The following is a 20,384-nucleotide window of genomic DNA, read 5'->3' on the forward strand; positions in this document are numbered from 1 at the left end:
AAAGGTCCCATGGCATGGCCATTGCTACTGATCATATTTCCATTGTTGAGGTCTACTAGAATAGATTTATATTGTGCAATGTTCCAAACTCACATTGGTTTCTCATACAGCATCTCTGTATAGTCTGTGTATTCACACTCTGTCCTGCTTGTTGGAGCTCCTGGCCCCCCCCTCCCTGTGAGCCCAGTGTGCTCTGATTGGTCGGGATGTTGCGAGGCTCGCTGCTCAGTGAGCTGGCTTACTGGTGTGGTTTCCGATACAGCGGGACAGCGCAAAACTCATCCTGAGCACACACAAAGACTCACAGCCGTAGTAAAAACAATAAGTGTGGCTTGATATTGAGTAAGAAAAAGGTTTATAAACGCTGTGAGAATGGGTCTGAGGAGAGCATTTCTCCGCCATCCCATCTCGTCTATTACCAACCAGGGAGCTCTACGCAAGTCAATGGGACTCCCTGTTAGTTGAAAATGTACGCTAAAGGTCCCCACCCCTCCTGGTGTGTGAGGAGCTCCGCGGATTGGTCCATTTTGGTTCCGGGAACCGCATGACTTCACTTGGTTCCCGGAAGAAACAAATGGAAAAAGAGAAATGTCCAACGAGGCGTTCTGGGGCAGCATAGACAGGTCTTCTCTGTGTTAGAGTTTTACTCGCTACAGGGTGTACTTTGAGGGTTTGTGACTCTGCAGACCGTTTACATGCAGAAAAACCTTCATAACACACAAGGGGACGGGTAATAACCAGAAAAGCATGACATGGGACCTTTAAGATATCCAAAATCAGACACAATATCAGGCCTCATATCATTATCATATCGATATATTGCCCAGCCATAGAGGGTTTTACTTTAAACGCACACTTAGTCTGGAATTGAAAGCCAGACAATTGAAATGAAAGATCAGTCGGTGTGATAAAGGACACAAGCTGTCCGTTACATCGCTCTATAACTGTGATTGAAGAGAAGCGAGGTTCACATTTTCCCCGTCTGTCCTCTCGTCGTGCCTCTGATCCATTATTTCTGATTGGACGAGACAAGGCATGCTGGGAGTCGAAAGGTCGACCAATGACGAGCTGTCAAAATATTGATGACTGAGTTGGATCAGGCCGTTTTTTTTCAACGAGTAAAAAATCCATACCTGTCCAACACCAATTTATCAAGTCATGTTTGATTATATCCTTATACTCTTTCCAGGTGCATTTACATATTAATTCGGCCAAAAATCCCTGTACATGTAAATAGCAGCGGGTGTCATGTTATGTTTATTAGCTCTGACAGACGTGCGGGATAGTGTTGCTCATTTATGCATATATTCCTCAAATACTCGCAAAGCATTCAACCCTGTCTCATGCACAAAGGCTTCTTTCTTCCAACAAGATCTACACATTTCCTATCTTTCCATATTCTTAAGAAAACCCTTTGTCAGTCTGCACTCTTTGCAACATACAGCTTCCAAGAATGCAAGCAGAGAGGAATTTCACTGGAGAATCCTCTTGTGATTGGTCGAAAGGTCTGACAGGAAATAAAACCTGCATAATGGGACTGGTAGGTCTGCTCCATTTTAGATTTTTCCAGTCGACCAGTAGACATCAATGCAGGAGATTAGTCGACTAGGCGTTGCACTTTTATGCTATATTATGATTATTAATATTATGGTTATTATTTCGTTGTTTTTGTTTTAGGGCTGAGGGAAGACAAATATGAGTAATATCATGCTACCTTTTGCTACATATAAAAGACACAATACAATCTGTAATAATGAGCCCTGGAAATATTAAGAAAATTTTACGCATGGAAAGGGCATGAGGAAAGTGCACGTGAGTCACAGTGCACGGACGAAGCGGTCCACTCGTCAATAACAGCACAAAAATAAATACATATAACACAACAAACGGAAACACTTGAAAATATTTTCATTGGCAAAAATTCCTATGCGAATTACACTCTTGAATTTATTTTGTTCTGAGATCAGAATTATTATATCATTAAATAGGTCTCTATATGTATATATTTATATAAGGCTAAGCTGCTGCCTGACTCACTGGCTGCGTCTCACTTTGGTTATTTTTAATTTCCTCGCTCCTCGGGCTCGGTATCACCGGAAGTTGATTTGTCTGCGCCATCTTGAGTAGCGTCCCAGTGGCCTTATTTTTGCCGGAGGACCGAGGATCAAGGAGCAATAATTGAGGAACTACCAGACCATCCTCCAGTGAAATCCTCAGACACTCGCCCCACCCCCTTACTGTGTATTGCTCACTGATTGGGCGATGCAGCGCATGCACTGATCTGGCTGCTGTCAGACGATCAGCTGTGCGGCGTCATCACAAACGGACGTCGCTTCACGTGACGCTCCGGAGGAAACGACGTCCCATTACTCTTAAAACAAATTTCCCTGCTTCTCGTGGTTTCCTTGCGTCTCTCCATGCTTCCCTGGTGGGAGGGACTAGCCGCAGGGAAACGACGCAAGTGAGGGACGCAAGGAATCCATTTAACCGAAGTGAAACGCACCCACTGTCTCTGCCACCTCCCTCCATGCCTGGTTCCTCCGGTTTGTATCCCGGTAAATAGTACTGGTCTTAAAGAACCGGGTGATTTGCTACCGTGATTTCTCGTTTGGAATATGAGGAAATGAACTGGCTCTCCCAGCTTGCACGCGGTTTGATTGGCTAGCGCTTGTACTGTCAGATTTGCATAAACGGGATTTGATTGGCTGACGCTTCCAGCTCAGTTTCAAAAGTTGAACATTGCTCAACTTTTGAATCCTGAAAATCCTGAAAAACCTGGAAATCTTCGCTTTGCTTCCCCACAATGCAGTTCGGCGAAAAGCGAGGCAAAGTGACGTCACCCCCATTTAAAGTCAATGGCCAGAGAAGCGTTGGAAGATTTTTTTAAAGCTGCTGTGTGGACGGGGCGTAAGACTTATTTTAGCCGGATAGTCGAACGAGACGACTATTTGAGGGCAGCCCTAGTAACTGGAACAGAGAACATAGAGAGGAGACTATGAGACGAATACATGAGTCGATAAAGACAGAGATTTAGAGACAGAGAGAAAACACATCGACTCTTCGGAGAGCCCCTCTAACGGCAGCGAGGACACGTCTGCTGGCTTTACATTTCACAGTTTGACTGACCCGAACAAGCCGATAAATCCACCGCAGCAACTCTCGAGACTGAGGGGTATAAATGTCAGCAGTAACAGCTCCTTGTCAACAAGATTGAATATTCAGAAGTTAATTCATTTCTGCCGCAACAGCGTGATGAAGCCGGCCAGAGGGAGAGATCAATAGAAGGGAACCTATTGTAGGTGATCGATATCGGGAAATGACATTTATATCTGCTGGATATTTATAGTATCAAGAAAAAAGGTGGAGAGATGCCGAGGATAACAGGATGGATTTTCAGGTAGAGCAGTGTGAATGAATCCGACCTCACACACACACACACACACACACACACACACACACACACTTCGCACACCATGGCTGTCTAAACCCTCGTTCTCCACCACGAAACCACCGAATCGTTTCCAGTGGAGGTCAGAGCCAAGGCTTTTCCACATGTAAGCATTTTTTCGAAAACAATTTGCCAAATGCTTCCTTTAAGGATGTCCATGTGTTTTACTTGGTTACGATCTAAAGACACGGGCCAAGGCTCGCTCTCTCTCTGAGCTCAGAGACACTGATTTTAAAATGAAGAGCTCTGTCAGAGAATACAAGTTTAAGTGATACTTTGCAACCCGGTTTCAGATGATTTTGTTGGCTTCACATATGACGGTTCTGTTTCAAATTGATATATGTGGATCACGGGGTACTTAACATGCAATTTCACATAATATTTATATAACTACATATGATATCTGGAAGAAATACAGGGAATAGAGAGCAGAAAGAGGAAGAGGAAAGGACAGTATGAGTTTACTGATCCTTCATAAGTCATATTGGGTCAATGCTTAATTGATACGTCAAAGATTGTAACATTCAAAAAATATAATATTTTCAGAAATATATGTGATGATGGAACTGATGTATGGGAGACAAAAGAAAGGCAAGAAATGAAAAACGTATCCATTACTTGTAGCTTTCTATTTCAAGCATTTATACAAAAATGTTTTGCTAGCTGCTAGCTTTTTTAGCTTCGTTGCTAACTTCCTCCTTCGTTGCTAACTAGTTTTAGTTAGCAAGCAAGCTAATGTAGTATATTGCTGCCCTGTAGAACAACATATAGGTGCTTTTCTGACAATATAATATTTCTATGCTTTCCAGTTACTGTTGAAAAATACCGAAAATACTTTCTTTTTAATCTGCCATTACGTCACGTTAATATTAAGACCAACGCAACCAACGGTCGAGAAGGACGCAGGAAAACATGTTGTTCAAACCATAGACGTTCAAACCAAGTATAATTCAGCCTCAGGGAAATATTGTGGGTTATAATTGCTCCTTTGATAAGGTTGCGGGACCTTCGGAGTCATGGCTACAGTAATACACATGTGTCTAAGGACAGGGAACGGTCCTTGTCATGGTTAAAAGGAATTAAAAAAGTTGACAGTCCGAAAGAAATGGTACAAAATAACGATGCTGCATATGAAGACGTTTTGTCGAGCCGTTGATCCAACTTGACTTCATACGAGGGTCACAATACCTTCACAGCTCGAGGTCTTTGGCACCTGAACGTGAACATGTGTCGTTTTACAGCTCTTGCTAAAATGGCCAGTCTGTGTTACATTTCATATTACATCACAATTCCTTTTTGTTCAAATAAATTGAGCGTCGCCCAATTTTTCCTGGGGAAGTGCACGTGCAGAAGAAGTGCCTCCTGGACGATAGATTAGTTGCTTTGAACATTTACATCTGTCTCGTATAAAAATAAAAAGTCCCAGTAAGTCTTATTGCTTGTCTGTAGGCCAGAGAAACTACACAGCCCCTGGGCACAATAACCTTCTCCTACAGCAGTAAAGATGGAGGTGTAGGAACACTGAAGCGTTCATCATGCTCCAGTGTTACGAGGTGAGGGGGTGGCGGGGCGGGGGTGTTGACCATGGTTGTATAATAAGAAGGTGTTGACTAATGCTTCATAAGGCCTTGTTTAACTGCGACCGGGGGGGCCTAATCCCTCTCAGCCACTCCGCATGTCCCTGAGCTGTCCATGTTAATGCCTGACCTGTCATTACACCGGTCCAATTCACACGGTGTTGAAACGAGCTGTCAGTGGATTAGGAAGGAGCAGAAACACATTTCATTAAGATAAAAGGAGAGGAAGGGAAAAAAGAAAGGTGATCACGTCATGTCTGAATCACACACAAAAAAGAGTTAGAAGTGTAAGGTCAGTTTACCATCAACAGAAGCAGTGAAAGAAACGAAGAACCCTTTCTAGTGTTATGTTCAGCTTTGTCACCACTTAGATAAGTTGCTTGCTTCAGATGAAAATGAATGCCATCAAACATTAAGTTTTACCTGCACTTTTCTCACCAAATATCATATGTTTTTTATATTTAAAGAAACAGTTCCTATGTAGTTAAACACCAAAAGTACTATTAAAAAATTCTGCGGTGTTATTTCCGATGTAGAGTGGAAAAGCAAGCCATCATGATTTTCCGCTGGTATAACTAATTGACTTACTTGTGCTGACAAGATTCAGAGGTTATGACTGGAATGATTTTACTGAAGAGCGTTTGGTGAAAGAGTTCTGTAAATGACCTGTTAGATTAAAATGTAAGTAAAAATAATGTAATACTAATAGCCAGACAGTTAACCTATAACAGTTGAAACAACCTGTAAAATATTTGATTAGTTGCTCCACAGAAAATGTATTACTTTGAAAATCTATGTATCATTTTCCTTATTCTACCAGCAAAATTCCAAACATAGCAGTTTTGATGTCTCAAATGTAAGGATTTACTGATTGCTTGATATTAACTGGATCATTTGGGGTTATGGGGTAATGTTGGGATAAAGAAAAGACATTTGGAGACGTCATCTTGGATTCTGGGAAATGATAATGGGCCTTTTTCCACAAATGTGTGGAAAGAAACAGCTACAATTCAAATTGTTTCATGAATGCTTCATCCTGTACTTGCATTTTGTCTGAATACAGATTGCAAACAGTTGTTTAACTTGCACAATGTGCATATCTGTGTTGAAACTGTTGCAGGGGTTTCAGTTTTAGTCATGTGTAAAGTTCCTGTTCCTGATTTAAATTAATGACATTATCAACACCTCCGACATGTTAAAATTCATTTTGTTTGCCGATGATACCACCATTCTCTGCTCCCTTCATAATCTTTGTGATCTTGTTAAAATTGTTAATGCAGAATTAGAAATACTATGTAACTGGTTTGCAGTTAATAAATTATCTCTTAATGTGGCCAAAACAAATTACATGTTATTCAATACAAAGTCTGAGAGTAGAAATGACTGTATTATACGGATTTGCAATACTGAGATAGAGAAAGTTGGTGCATGTAAATTCTTAGGACTCATTGTTGATGAAAAACTCAACTGGAAGCACCATATCAATTATGTACAAACTAAACTGTCAAAAACAATAGGTATTTTGTATCGTACTAAGAACATTCTCGAGGGAAAAATACTCAGAACTCTTTATAACAGTCTATTTCTCCCTTACCTTTATTACTGCTCCGAAATATGGGGAAACACATACTCAACAAATCTACAAAAAATATTAACATCTCAAAAAAAATCGTCTGTGGTGTTGGTAAATATGAACACACAACTCCCATATTTAAAAAAACTCAATCTATTCAAATTTGTTGATATAAGCTTAAAACAGTACTGATTATGCACAACATTTTCCATAATAAAATGCCTACTAACATTCAAAAGCAGTTCCAAGCCACTGTCATGAAATACCCAACCAGGCATCCTAACTGGTTGTATAGCAAGCCCTGTAGAACAACCATCAAATCACAGCTGATCCATCATCGGAGTTAGAACGTGGAATGGACTTCACCTCAGACCTTTCAAGTACTACAAGTCATCAACAATTCAAAACTAAAGTAAAAACAATTACATTTGCAGATTACTCCAGCTAACAGGTATTGGATATTCCCAGTATTGCTTATAGGCTATATGTATTAGCTTTTTTCTTGCCCTAATTATTATTATTTATTTTTTTCCAGTTTTCATTGGTTTTCTTTGTACTCCTTAATTTCTATACGTTTTTGATGAAATAAATGCCATTATTATATTGATGATAATGATGATGCAAGGGAGGGCTACTCCCCATAAGCTATGCTTCAGCCCTCCCGCTTCTACTAATTTTGTTCATTTGTGTGTATGAATTATACTTTTTTGTTTTTTGTATGATTTTAGTAGAATAAATAAATACAAAAATATATTCATGTCACAAGCCTATTATCCTGCAATAGAGCATTTTCAGATACTTCCTTGTGTTAAAAAAAAAAATACTGAAGTGCATCCACTGCTACAGTATCTAGGAGGACGGGATATTATCAGGTATTAGAGTTGCTTAAAGGAAAGGTAGGCTGTCATCTCCCATGAGCTGCAGGAGGATTTGTGGATAACCTTTAGCCTGAAGTCTTCCAAATGCACTGATATCCCTGTTGAAGAAATAGCCCCATGCTTTATCTGGCCTGCAGCTACTGTACACTCAGACATTTCATTTTTTTTCAATCGCAGCTTATGTGACAATGGATTCAAAGCATGCCCCTGAACCAAAAGAACAGGTCACAGTGTTGACGTCAGAGAGAGACAGAAAGAGGGAGAGAAATCCTTTTGAAATACTCTCCTGGCTTCCCCTCCAGACTTGCCAAAAATGCAGCAAATGTGCGTTCCAAGTGGGTGCTCAGACTCCTCAGTTCAGATGTAGAAATGTGGTGGCAAGCCATCAAAACAAATAATGCCTGCAGAGATTTGCATGAATAGTGTGAACAGACCTTTTTCCACAGCATAAAGGAAGTTCTGTGAAATGATGGCACTGCAAACTGTATTCAAAAGGATGTGGATTTCTGACATTAAAAGCCCACGGTTCACAACCTGTCTCCTCTATGACTTTAAACCACAAAAGTAAGCTTTCTCTTAACTTAATGTCAACATCTCAAAGATCTCTGCTGGACATAGAGGTGGACAAAGTACCCATAAAAGTAAGTTAGTTAAGTTACGAAAGTAGAAATACTTATAATACTCCATTAAACGTTGAAATCCTTAATTTAAAACATTTCTTAAGAGTATTTTCAGATAATTGTACCTCGAGTATCAAACTTAAAAGTACTCAATATGCAGAACGTCTGTTTTCACAGTATTATAGAATATTGTTATTCTGTTTTTATCACTGCCAAATAAGTGTCATTACATTTTAATGTGGAGCCAACTTAGTTACTCTTTAAAACAATGTGTTTACTGGTAAAACAGAACAGCGTCATATCATCAGCATAGCATGTGTTTTTATAGGTAAAAAAGTAGCTATTAGTGGAGTAGAAGTATAGGGTAGCATGAGAAGGAAATACTCAAGTAAAGTACAAGTATGTCAAAATGGTAATAAAGTACTGTACATTATGAGTAAATATACTACCTTCGACCACTGCTCAGAAGTATTTATTAGTTGCCTAAACTGAACTTGACCGACCTTGATGATAAAGAGTCTTGTGAAGTTGTTTAACCTGTTTAGCCTGAGAGCCCCCGGTAGAGGGGGCTGCGGTTTGTTTTTCACGAAACTGTGTCACAGGGCTTCTTAATATTTAAAAACCTATTAATGTGTCAAACCAGATTAACGTGAAGAAACTCAGCTAACTGACAATACAAACCATTTGTACAAAACACAAGTCAAATTATTGATAACCCATCATTCCATTTTTATGTAAAAAAACGGAGATTATTAGCTGCTAATGATCGCCACCAGAGTGTATTGCAGCTTCCGGTTCCAGGGTATTCTGGCTGCGCATCACTCATTCACCAATGGGTAATGTTTAGATGGATTTTAGGAACTTCTCTTCGATTCTATTGGCTCTAACGGAAAAGACATTTCAATCATCAAAATCGAACGAGGGGGGCCAGAGATATGGAAAATCCACCCAAATGACCCCAGAAGTGGTTTAATTGTCTTGGCAGATGAGAAGCGCTATATAAATTAAATGTATTATTATTATTAAACCCCTATAAAAAGGTCAAATGTCACTTGTTTTGCATAAATCTTGATAAAGGGGACTTATTATGTTATAGTTTGGATTCCTAAAGCTTTTAGTCTACTATCCCATCATTCAAGGGTGGTTTTCACTATAAGTAATTTTTTTGGACGGACACCATAGTTTACATTTTTTTACTATGTTCAATGTGAATTTACTATAAATTAAAAACATCTATATTGATTCTGAGACTTCTACATCCAACTCACAGATCTAACCTTGCTTTGAGAAAAAAGATTATTAATTAGAAGTCTCAGAATCAATATAGATGTTTTTAATTTATAGTAAATTCACATNCTGCTCCTAACACTAGGATGGGTCAAATGCAGAGAAACAATTTCCCCACGGGGATTAATAAAGTATATAAAAAATTTTTTTTTAAAAAGTGTTCAATTGAGCGAAGTGAAGAATGGCTAAAATGCATGATCTGTTTGGTATTTTGAAAAATAAAAAGTATAAATATGCCTTATATAGGTATGGTCCTACACTATATTATTCAAATATAGCATGATAGGTCCACTTTAAAGGAACAGAGCATGGTTGGAATTAGTTGATGTTTTCTTTAGTCCTCGTGTACAAATATTCAAAGCTGACTGACATCAATTAACAGGCTGGATCTCATCTGTCTAATCTGTGAAAAAACTCTAAAAAGCACAATTTTATGAGTTCATGGGGGGATTTTTTTTTGGTTTGACTTGGAATAGAGTAACGCAAGGTGCTCCCCTACCCCTCTTCTTAATCTTTCCATCTTACTCTTGACGATATATAAGCGTATTTCAGGTTTTTTCAAGTGAGATTGAGTGAAAGACACTTTTAAAACGTCTGCTACTTGAGATAGGTATCGATTCCCGTTAAAGAGACCTTGCAACTCCCGTTAGGTAACATGTGTGGGTTTTTATTTGTTCACGGAAATACAAACTCTGGGTTTATGCAACCTTTTCAAACCTCCTCAAAAGGACACATTTTTGACAAATCATCTTGTAAAAGGAAGTGTTTAAGATGGTTGTTTGAAAAGAAATAACCCGATATTAGCAAAACGCATACAATATGGTTTTAAACTATTGTAGAAACTCATTCCTCCTCTCTCTAAATGTAACATTTTGTTTCGGCTACTTTATCCTCTCCATCTTGTAGCGACAGAGATGTCAGATGTGCAGAGATAAGCAGATTTTTTTCTCCATGTTGTTTTGACTGCATCTCTACACAGCATGACGCACCTGAGGCCTTATCTGCTCCTTACTCTGCAAGGTGGTACTGTAAATGAGACTAATAAACATGGAGATATGTGATTGGTCAGCATGCTGTAAACACATATCAACAAACATTTATACAATTCTCGGAATAACTTGATTACACAGAGATTACGTTTATAGTTGTTTTAGTGCAAAACCAGCTTGTTTTCTTTGAGTATGAACCATCTGTATTCCTTTGTTTGCTTCCAGTTTTTCTCTCAACCAAGACATACTTGCTTCACAGTTCAAACAACTATAAAATAACCAAAAAAGGCAGAAATAAACACAAGTAGAAGGCTGTTGTGGTTTCTTGTAAACTGCCATTGTGAAATAACTGAGTGTTTATTAGAGGTGGTGGCCGCTGTTTAACCGCAAATGACGTGCATTAACATTTGCAGTGTGATAAGATTCCTTCTGTAATGACTCAGCTTTAAGTAGTAAACAGTTTTCTATTATAACCCTCGACCTTCCTATTTGTCACACAAGGAAGAAAGGATCCTGTGCTGGCATGCCTGGAACTTTACTTGCCTTCTTCAGTCCCCAATTGAAAACATTTTTCGAGCTCGTAAGCCACACCCATGTGTAATGTACAGTGCTGCCGTGCCCTGTACTTACCAGCTGGCCACAGAGCTGCCCTGCAGTTACAGCTGAGGATATGGCTGCCACCGGCTTTCACGCAACACACAGATGCTCGGACTGTACGGACACTCATTGGTTTGCCTCTGTGCTGGCTTTTTACATTTTTTTTTTATTTAGTTATATATTTGTATTTTGTATTGAAGACACACAGATGAAACATTTGGTACATTGAAAGTCAAAGTCAACTTTAATGTCAATCTTTCAGTTTGTGTGTACAGAAATGACGTTTCCAACAATCCCGAATACAAAAATACAATTATACAGATATGTATAAAAATATGTATAAATTAAGAACCACAGTTACAAATGTTCAACAGTTCAAAGCTACTAGTGTTCATCAATGGACAAGCCATACATAGTCTTCACTTGATGGCATACTATATTTGAACCACAATTATAACCAAAACAGACCATGTGTTCAACATGTAAGAGAGTGTTGTACAGACTAACAGGACAAAACAAAATAATAAATACGAAAACTAAATATATAATAAAGAGGGAAAGGGGGGAGGGGGGGGATGTCCATCAATCAGTAGACAAAAATGAGAGAGATTTGAAGAAAGTTAAGAAGGGTTGCCACTTAGTGTAAACTCTGTGCTGTGTTTGCGTGTCAAGTCTTCCACAAGGCTTTGTTTTCTATAGATCTCGAGGTGTGGTGCAAACTTTCCTGCATGTTGTCAGTGTTCAATTACAGTTCCTGCTTATCCGAAAGTTTGTCCAGTAATTTCTGCAACATGTTTTCCCCCCGCTTGTTTTGTTGTTGGAGGAAGAGTTTTGTCCAGACCAGCTTACGTCCCAGATGTCCCAGCATCACACTGTAGCAACACAGTGATCAATATCAGATGTTTAAGGAGAGCTAAACCAAACTGGAAAACGAGCACTGTTGTCAAAATTCGAAAATAGTAAACAGAAAGCAAAACAAGACAAGACACAAGAGGAAAAGGCATTTCAAATTCAAACAGGAAACCAAAGCTCATGACAATTGTGATGTGTTCAAGCTCTATGTTGTCCCTGTGACTATGATTAGTAACAGCTGGCCTGCTAATGGGTTATGATACACATTCTGGTTATCTTTAAGAAAGGACTGTAGTTCAGCCTAAAGTTAGTACCTGAGGTTGAAGTGTTGGGTCACTGACAACGCTGCCCTATTTGACACCTTGGGAGTGAAAACAGTTTTTTTTTAAATCTGTTTCTACAATCTGTAATCCGGATTTAAAGTGTAAAATATGTTTCTGAATTTTGGACTTGGACTGAAAACCCCCTGCTTGTAACTCATCCTTTAATCCGTCCAGCCTTTAGTGACTTGTGTGTGTGTGTGTGTGTGTGTGTGTGTGTGTGTGTGTGTGTGTGTGTGTGTGTGTGTGTGTGTGTGTGTGTGTGTGTGTGTGTGTGTGTGTGTGTGTGTGTGTGTGTGTGTGTGTGTCACATTCCATCCAGGTGAGTTAACAGGCCGTTTGAAGAGCAGCTCTTCAGTAGCAGGTCTCATGTGTTGTATCCTCAGTGATCCAGGGAAACACCGGGACAATGCTGTGTGTTATCCTGCGGGACAAAGACTGCACCGCCCTTCTGGACAACTTGAGAAGTCTGGTGTATTCACTCTGACCTGAAACAGTGAGGGGATTAGCTATTGTGAGAAAGAGAATAAACAGGAACCCTTTTTAAAAGAGACACTAAGTAGGGAAGCCTGTGAAAATACTTCTTTAAACATTGGTTTAAAATCAAGTAGATTCCTCAACCTTAAATGAAAACTACACAAATGAGATTTAAATTGAGATCGTCTTTCATCCTAGGACTGCTATAATGTCATTAAGGGAAAAAAATATCATTTAAATTTCGAATATGAGGTATCCAATAATGCCAATAATGGCTATTTTTTTTGAGAACTGTAAGGTGAACAGGTTTTTTATTGGACATGTCAACATCTGTCATCTTATTTATATTTTTACATTTCTCAAAAGTCAGTTTGTGGACCTTTTCATTAGCTTAGAATAGAAATCCTTTTTTGATCCGAAATCGTTTACATGTTTTAACATAGGAGTAACTTGAGAGAGAAATATAATAAAATACAAAATAGACAAATATGGTGATTAGATACAATATCAATAGTATATATAATATCCATAATATATACATAATCAGATAGAATACACTGTAATAGACCAACTTACTACAACACATATATAAACATAGGACACCTAACATAACCCAAGTGAGATATTTTGACTCTTCTTGAATACAGTAAGGTACATTTGTTTCTGAATCCTGAGTTGAATTTGTGTTGTTTTCAAACTCCTAGGAACAAAGGTCTAAATGCAGGGTGTTCAGTTTTGAGAACACTGTGTCTTTGAAGCGTCAAAGGGACTTTACGGAGGATTACAGAGCACAACAGTCACACTGAGCTTTGTACAGCTGCTGCGATCCCACAGCCTCAGACCTTACACACAGGTGGGGAGGAATTCAACACCGAGGATGTCACTTACAGACACAGGTGTGTGTGTGTGTGTGTGTGTGTGTGTGTGTGTGTGTGTGTGTGTGTGTGTGTGTGTGTGTGTGTGTGTGTGTGTGTGTGTGTGTGTGTGTGTGTGTGTGTGTGTGTGTGAATGCCTTACTTCAGGTGTTTCCCAGCAAAGTGTCAGAGAAAGAGAAGTTCCCATACATGAGTCTGTCATTTAGGAAGGACTGTACATGATGGCTGTTATTGGTTTAAATGTATAATATACACTATTATTATATTTCATATCTTTATTTCTCAACAATATAGTCTAAAAGGAACCCAGATTTTTTTTTTTTCTTACTTTGCAAAAGTTATTATGACTTAAATATCATGTTATGTGACCCTTTGTCAAATTAAAGTTTGAGTGTTCAATAAGGAATTAATTTATTGTTTTGTCCGACCATGGAAAGTATAGCCAAACAAAAAGCAAGCAAATAAAACATAAGCAGTATTTGTCTTAAAAAACATAATATGATGCTGTGGTCCAAAACTAAGGCTTAATATCAGTTTTTGATGTCTGTTTTAGGCCTACTGAATCAAAACATATGTAAATTAAGTGTATAATTCTCTGAACGCCTTTTAAATTCCAGAAAACCATGCCGGACCAAAGTAACTGCACTCTATGGAAATCTCTGAACCACAAACTGTGTTTATGCTTCTGTAGCCTCTCAATAAGATAACTAAAGACACTGCTAAAGCAAGATAGCATTGCACGCTAGCTGCTAGCATAGCCACTTCTACCCTTAGCTTAAGCTACTACTTACCTATGGATTTTTACCTTTTTTATCCATAACTGTACACATATATACATTTTAAGGGAATTATATCTAGGTTAAATTAGTAATTGCCAAAAATTAAATGACCCAGAAGCCAAATACAATCACGATGAACAAAAATGTTCCAGCTAATGCTAAACTCTGGCTAAAGCTAACGGTTTAAATGAGAAACATCCCAGCTTTTGACTTAAGTGGAATTCATGTAATTTGGTGTAACATATATAACTGTCACATTTTTAAAAGTAATACATAATTGATAAATGTTTGTTAAGTTATATAAAAACAAGTTAAAATGGAGAATATGGTGACAGTTTCTAGGTATTGATATTTCCGCTTGCATCCTCGAAATAAAAAAATGCAGACAAACACATAAGAGCCACCTTGGTGTGAAACTGCTTTCAAAAAGCTAAATCTTTTGAACCCTGCACTTAAAGCCAAGACAACACAGCTCTGCATGTCACACATTAAACAAAAACAAAGCAAGCCACACATTATTGATCACTTAGACTACGGAGTAGCACGTCTCCGATTGTTTTTTAACATCACAGCGGATCAATACGGAGGAGTGCTTGGAGAGTACAGAAGGGTAAATGATGCCTTCTCTGTTTAGAGACTCGGGGAAATTGACATACTGCCCGGTTGGAGGAGGCCTGTGTCGATAGATATTGTCTTCCCCTTCAGATTGATCACCAGTATGGATGTGCTGCCATGTAGCAACCTCTCTTATATGCAAGCATATAGGGGGACAGTGCCAATAAAAGTGTGATTTATACTGTCACATTTATTGTCAAAAAACTATTTGGGGAAAATGGGGTTTGGCATCCAGAAGCATCCATTTCAGAAGAGTCTGACACTGAAGGCTCATTATGGGATAACACCAACATGGCGCTATGAATCTTACCTGAAATTGAGTACATCAAGCACAATGTCAGGTTATAGGTTGAGCTGATACTGTCTGGTTGTTTCAATGATTTAACCAAATAATATATGATCCAAACTTTTTGATAGCTAAGCCTCCGCGCGATACAAACAAAATCTAGGTTTCACCAGCTAGTCCGTCCATAGTAAGCCTACTCGATATTAATCAATTAAAATATGTTATTTAAAGGCAACCCACGCACAAAGCACATATTTAGCATATCTCCGACTAGTTTTGGTTATCTTCTCAACTAAAGCTCTGTTGATTTAACGGTCTATTTCTTTGTTTGTTTTTCTGCTGCAGAGAGGCTTCATATATGATTATATTTATCAAAATTGGGAACCAATACATTTGATGCCTACATTTTTAATAATCTGCCAATTAGGAACAATCCCTAATAACTCTTTTTTTTTTCAAACTCAATGAAACCCTAAAGTTTGTAAATACCCCAAAAAGGGCACAATGTTCAAACAATGGGATTAAGGCAACATTGCAGCCATAAAATATAACATCTTATTTGATGTTTCATTTGAGCTTTCCTGTAGGTCTACTGTGTTACTATACCATTAAGGCCACTTGAGGGGGTATTTTATCTAACATATTGGGATGTTATGGCTCATTATTAAATAAAAAAAGCACAGACTGTTGCACATTCATAAAACAGGGTTGCATTTAGGGTTTTCATTTGCACCACAGGAGGAAGGAGGTATCCGGACATTTTATCTGCCTGCGTCATTGCATTTCTGAAAATACAATATGTGTCCTTAGGCTTTGTTGGCAAAAACTCAGGAACAAATGTGTAGATTTCAAGGATATATAAAGGATTTTCTTACACGTGTTAAATCAGCTAATGTCCCATACGACAGCTAAATATATTTATTAACTAAAATGTTGTGAATCTTTTGTTTTGGTTTTACTGGAGGTGTTCTGGATTACTGCATGTTTATAACCACAGTGAACTGGTCTCACATTCACTGGAGCTGATGACACCTGTCTGTCCCTGTTGGGCAGCAGTGTAAAGGTTAAATGTGTGTGTTAAAGCCGTCTCCGTGGGGGTGTGTGGTCAGGAGGGCTCACAGACAGCAGGTGGCCACATTACAGAGAACTGAAAAGTAGGTGGATGAGGTGATTTAAACGGAAAATTAGAGGAAATTGCATCCTCAGTCCGGAATCACAAATTCATATCCCCTCTTTATTTTGTTTTGCTCCAGATATTTTCCAGTATATTAAAGTAATGGCTTTATTCAGTGGTGAAATGTAACTAAGTACATTTACTAGTACTAGTACTTAACTAAACTTTAGTACGAATTTGAGGCACTTTACTTCTGCTACACTACATTTAAAAGGGAAGTAATGTAATTTAACTCCAGGACAATTATAGCTCATTATTACAAAATGCATCCATACATTAAACTAGTCTGAGAACTCTTTAAGTAAAAAGTCAAATTATTTAAATATTTTACAAAACGTCCATCAGAACTTTGAACAGTAAAATGCTACTTGATGTAACAATGTTATTTAGAAATGTCACATGTATAAATATAGTTATATACACAAATAAACGCACATTTTCTTCACAATGTAACTTTTATACTTTAAGTACATTTTGCTGATAATATTTTTGTACTTTTAAATAAGATTTTGAATGCAGGACTTTTACTTGCAATGAAGTATTTTGACACTCAAGTAAAATATATCAATACTTCTTCCACCTCTGTCTAAATGTCCCTAAAATAATTATAATGTGATTTTTATGAGTTTCTATCAGTCTGAAGACGGTGCTAATTGAGCTGAGGATGGAAGGGGCGTGTGCTTTATAAACAGGGCGTGGATTTTACGCACTAACAGGAGGGGGTGTTGAGTGTTTTCCTGTCGAGCAGCTGCCAAGGAGAGCACAGGAGGCACACATACACCCAGAGACACTTTCAGCTGACACTCACCGGGACTTTGCTCAAGTTGTTGAAAAAGAAACTCCGATGACGAACAGACGATGAGAGAGGAAGTCAAGGTACGAGAGATAAGCGGAGGAATATGTGGAGCTTTTTTACGCGCTCGGGGCAAGTTTGACAGTGGCACAAACGAGGTGATTTCTTTAAATTAAAAAGCGTCCTCAGTTTGAGTGACTTTTTAAAATATGACGTCCTTTGATGAGGCATGTTTCCTGCGTTGTGTCCTCATGCCCAGGATTGCGACTCATGGGATGTAGTAAATGGAGAGCCGCGCTCAACCTTGGACACCTGAGGGTGCAGTCCAAGCTGTCCGTGTTCTTTACCATGATCATCCTCTTCACTTACCTTTTTTACTGCCTCAATGGATACTGTGACTCCTTACCCAGGCCTGTATATGACCAACAAAGTAATCATCAGAATAAAATCACTTTAAACGATGGAGCGTCCCAGCAGGAGAAAATTACGCACAACGCGTCTCAGGTTTTCCGCGAGCAGATGTCGGACTTCAGCGATGGTTCCTCTGATAATATCTCTATAGCTAATACCTTTGGGAGCAAAAAGTTCCCCCAGGCCATCATCATCGGAGTGAAGAAAGGTGGCACGCGGGCTCTGCTGGAGTTTCTGCGGATTCATCCGGACGTGAGAGCCGTGGGATCCGAGCCGCACTTCTTCGACCGCTTCTACGATAAGGGACTGGACTGGTACAGGTGAGCAGGTTTTTTTTAACTTAATGATACAGAGTTTGGTTACTTGTTGTGGTAAAATAAAGACGTTATTTGGTGTTTTCAAACGGGGAAATGACCGGAATAGAAAGGGACTGTAAGGGTCAAAGTTCAGGGCAGAAGTAATTAAAGCCTGATTAGAGTTGGAGCTGTTTACTATCACTTTCACATGAAGGAAAACGTCTGGTTATTTAAGTCAGAGAATTGATTTGTGTTTCGTTAGAACACATGTGAAAACGTAGAGCTCATGTATCCATGTGTTGAGTAGCTTCCTTGAAGGGTTTAAAGAATAAAAAGAGGTGTTCATTTAATATAAAAGAATAAAACATTGATATTATTCCTGTGATATATAAGGCTACATTGCATTATACCTAACGTGTAAATAAGCCCTAGTTGAATCAAGTTATACAACCACAGGTGCCAAAAAAAGTCCCCCAGATTCTTCCAATGTATAATACTGTACATTTGCTCTATATCTCTCTCTACATAGTTGCACATTAAGTATTTTCAGCACACTTAACACTCATGATTTTGTCGACTAATCTGTACAGACAGATCTGTAAACATTAGTTTCTCTGTAAAGAATCTTGTAAAAGCACTTGTGTTTACTATAAATGGAAACATTGTAATTATAGTTGAATATTAAAAAAGCCTAAAAATTGACATATCGACTAAAGAAATCTTAGTTTGCTGGGATGTGTGATCCGGCTGATGTTCACTAAGCTCAATTTGATTTTGTGTCTTTGGAATCTGTCTGAGCCTCAAGCTTTAAAGTCAGTTATAAACAATATTTTAATAAGTGATACATTATAAGGACTTTGAAAGTTGTACATTTATGGACTTTTTACTGCCAGTTTTTTCATGCTTTTGTCACTAATCACTAAACAGTATTAAATCAATGCTTTACGTGGCATTTGAGTGTGCTGTCATCAGATTATCATCATGTATTTGGTCTTATGGGGGTTTTCCTGCTGCATGCAAGCTCAACCTGTGGGACTTTACAGTCAAGTCTAATTTTTATTTTGACTTTACAAATCACTTTATACATTTTGAGGCAAAAACAAACCAGAATGAAAGATTAAGAAATAACATTTTGAGCTGTTTTTTTTTGTAGATTTGTTCTTGAATCATCACAAAATGGTGGTAAAATTCCCATTACCATTTCCCAGAATCCACGACAAAGTCTCCAAATGTATTTTCTTTATCTGAACATCACCTCAAACATATAGAGTTTACTATCATGGCATTCACATGTTTCTCTTATCAACACATTAGTGACTGAGCATGATGCAGCATCAACAGAGCAGTTTCAAAAACCCTTTCCACTTATTAGTCGATATACAGCTTGTTTTTGTGTGCATGCAAACACATCTTTTCATGCGTGCTGTGATCAGTCCCTCTCCTCTCTTCATTAATATCCCTCAGCACCAATAAGAGGCTCTGCTGATAGCTTCCAAGGATGGCAGCGTATTCAGTCCCCTGCCAATAAATTGCTGTTTATTGAGCTGACACGCTGCCTCCCTAAGTGTCCCTGCTGGTCCCCTGAGGGCCGGAGGAGGGTGGGGTTGTTGTGGATGGAGGCAGTGAGGATGACCCCCTCAGTCAGGTGTTAGCTCGAGGATGAGCTGAAGATTGACTGCGATATCTGTCTCGTCAAAAATAAGCCAATATTTGTATTTTTCCCATATCGTCCTCGGGATTGCAGAGAGACTGTAATCGTTGTTAGCCAAAATTGGCTTTTGAAGACTGACAGCAACTTTTATCTTGTCAATATAGCTTTATTTAATTTTTCTCACACATGATATCAATCTTGGGATATCAGCATGCATCCATCGTTGTTTACATGCATAAACAGACAAATAAAAGCGGTTTAAAATATGTTTTCTAGTCTTAAGCTTGTTCCTTGAAAGCTAAAACAAATTGAAAGACTTGTTTTAATGTTATGGGTAAAATGATTCCAATTCATGTTAAGCCAAAATAGGCTTTCTTTTTTTCTATTGTCAAAAATAACATATATTTTTTATTCCATAAAAAGGCTGTAAAATATTTGTATGTGGGAAGAAGTGTTTTTTAGGAACCTTTATATTGTGTGTGCCTGATATCTGATAGCCCAGAGATGAGAGAAAGAGAGACTGAGACGGAGGGACAAGGAGAAACCATTACACAGGAAGACTGATGTGTGGAGCAAATGACGGTTTGAAAAAGAGACAAGTAGAAGGGAGTGGAGGAACATGGAGGTGTGGCGGAGAAATGTGGCGTGAGAGAAGACAGAGAGACGCAGGAGAGATCAATACAGCCGCGTAATGATCGGTGCTCTGGCTCAGGTGGAACAGCACTAAGTGACACCAGACATCAAAGTGTGTGTGTGTGTGTGTGTGTGTGTGTGTGTGTGTGTGTGTGTGTGTGTGTGTGTGTGTGTGTGTGTGTGTGTGTGTGTGTGTGTGTGTGTGTAATACTCAGTAGCTGTTTCAGAGGAATAGGTCGGGGTTTTCCTGCTG

General features: G+C 38.6%; 1 protein-coding gene across 1 annotated transcript in view; it reads right to left on the reverse strand.

The window, feature by feature from the left end:
- Positions 1-5,034, reverse strand: part of LOC104951268 (heparan sulfate glucosamine 3-O-sulfotransferase 3B1-like) — a 17,256-nt gene extending 12,222 nt beyond the window's left edge. The window contains exon 1 of the mRNA XM_010777904.1: positions 4,943-5,034. Coding sequence (XP_010776206.1) covers positions 4,943-5,034 — 92 coding nt within the window. The remainder of the gene's footprint in view (positions 1-4,942) is intronic.
- Positions 5,035-20,384: the final 15,350 nt, after the last annotated feature.

This window comes from Notothenia coriiceps, unplaced genomic scaffold, assembly GCF_000735185.1.
Source record: "Notothenia coriiceps isolate Sejong01 unplaced genomic scaffold, NC01 NC01_scaffold00018844, whole genome shotgun sequence".
Taxonomy (NCBI): domain Eukaryota; kingdom Metazoa; phylum Chordata; class Actinopteri; order Perciformes; family Nototheniidae; genus Notothenia; species Notothenia coriiceps.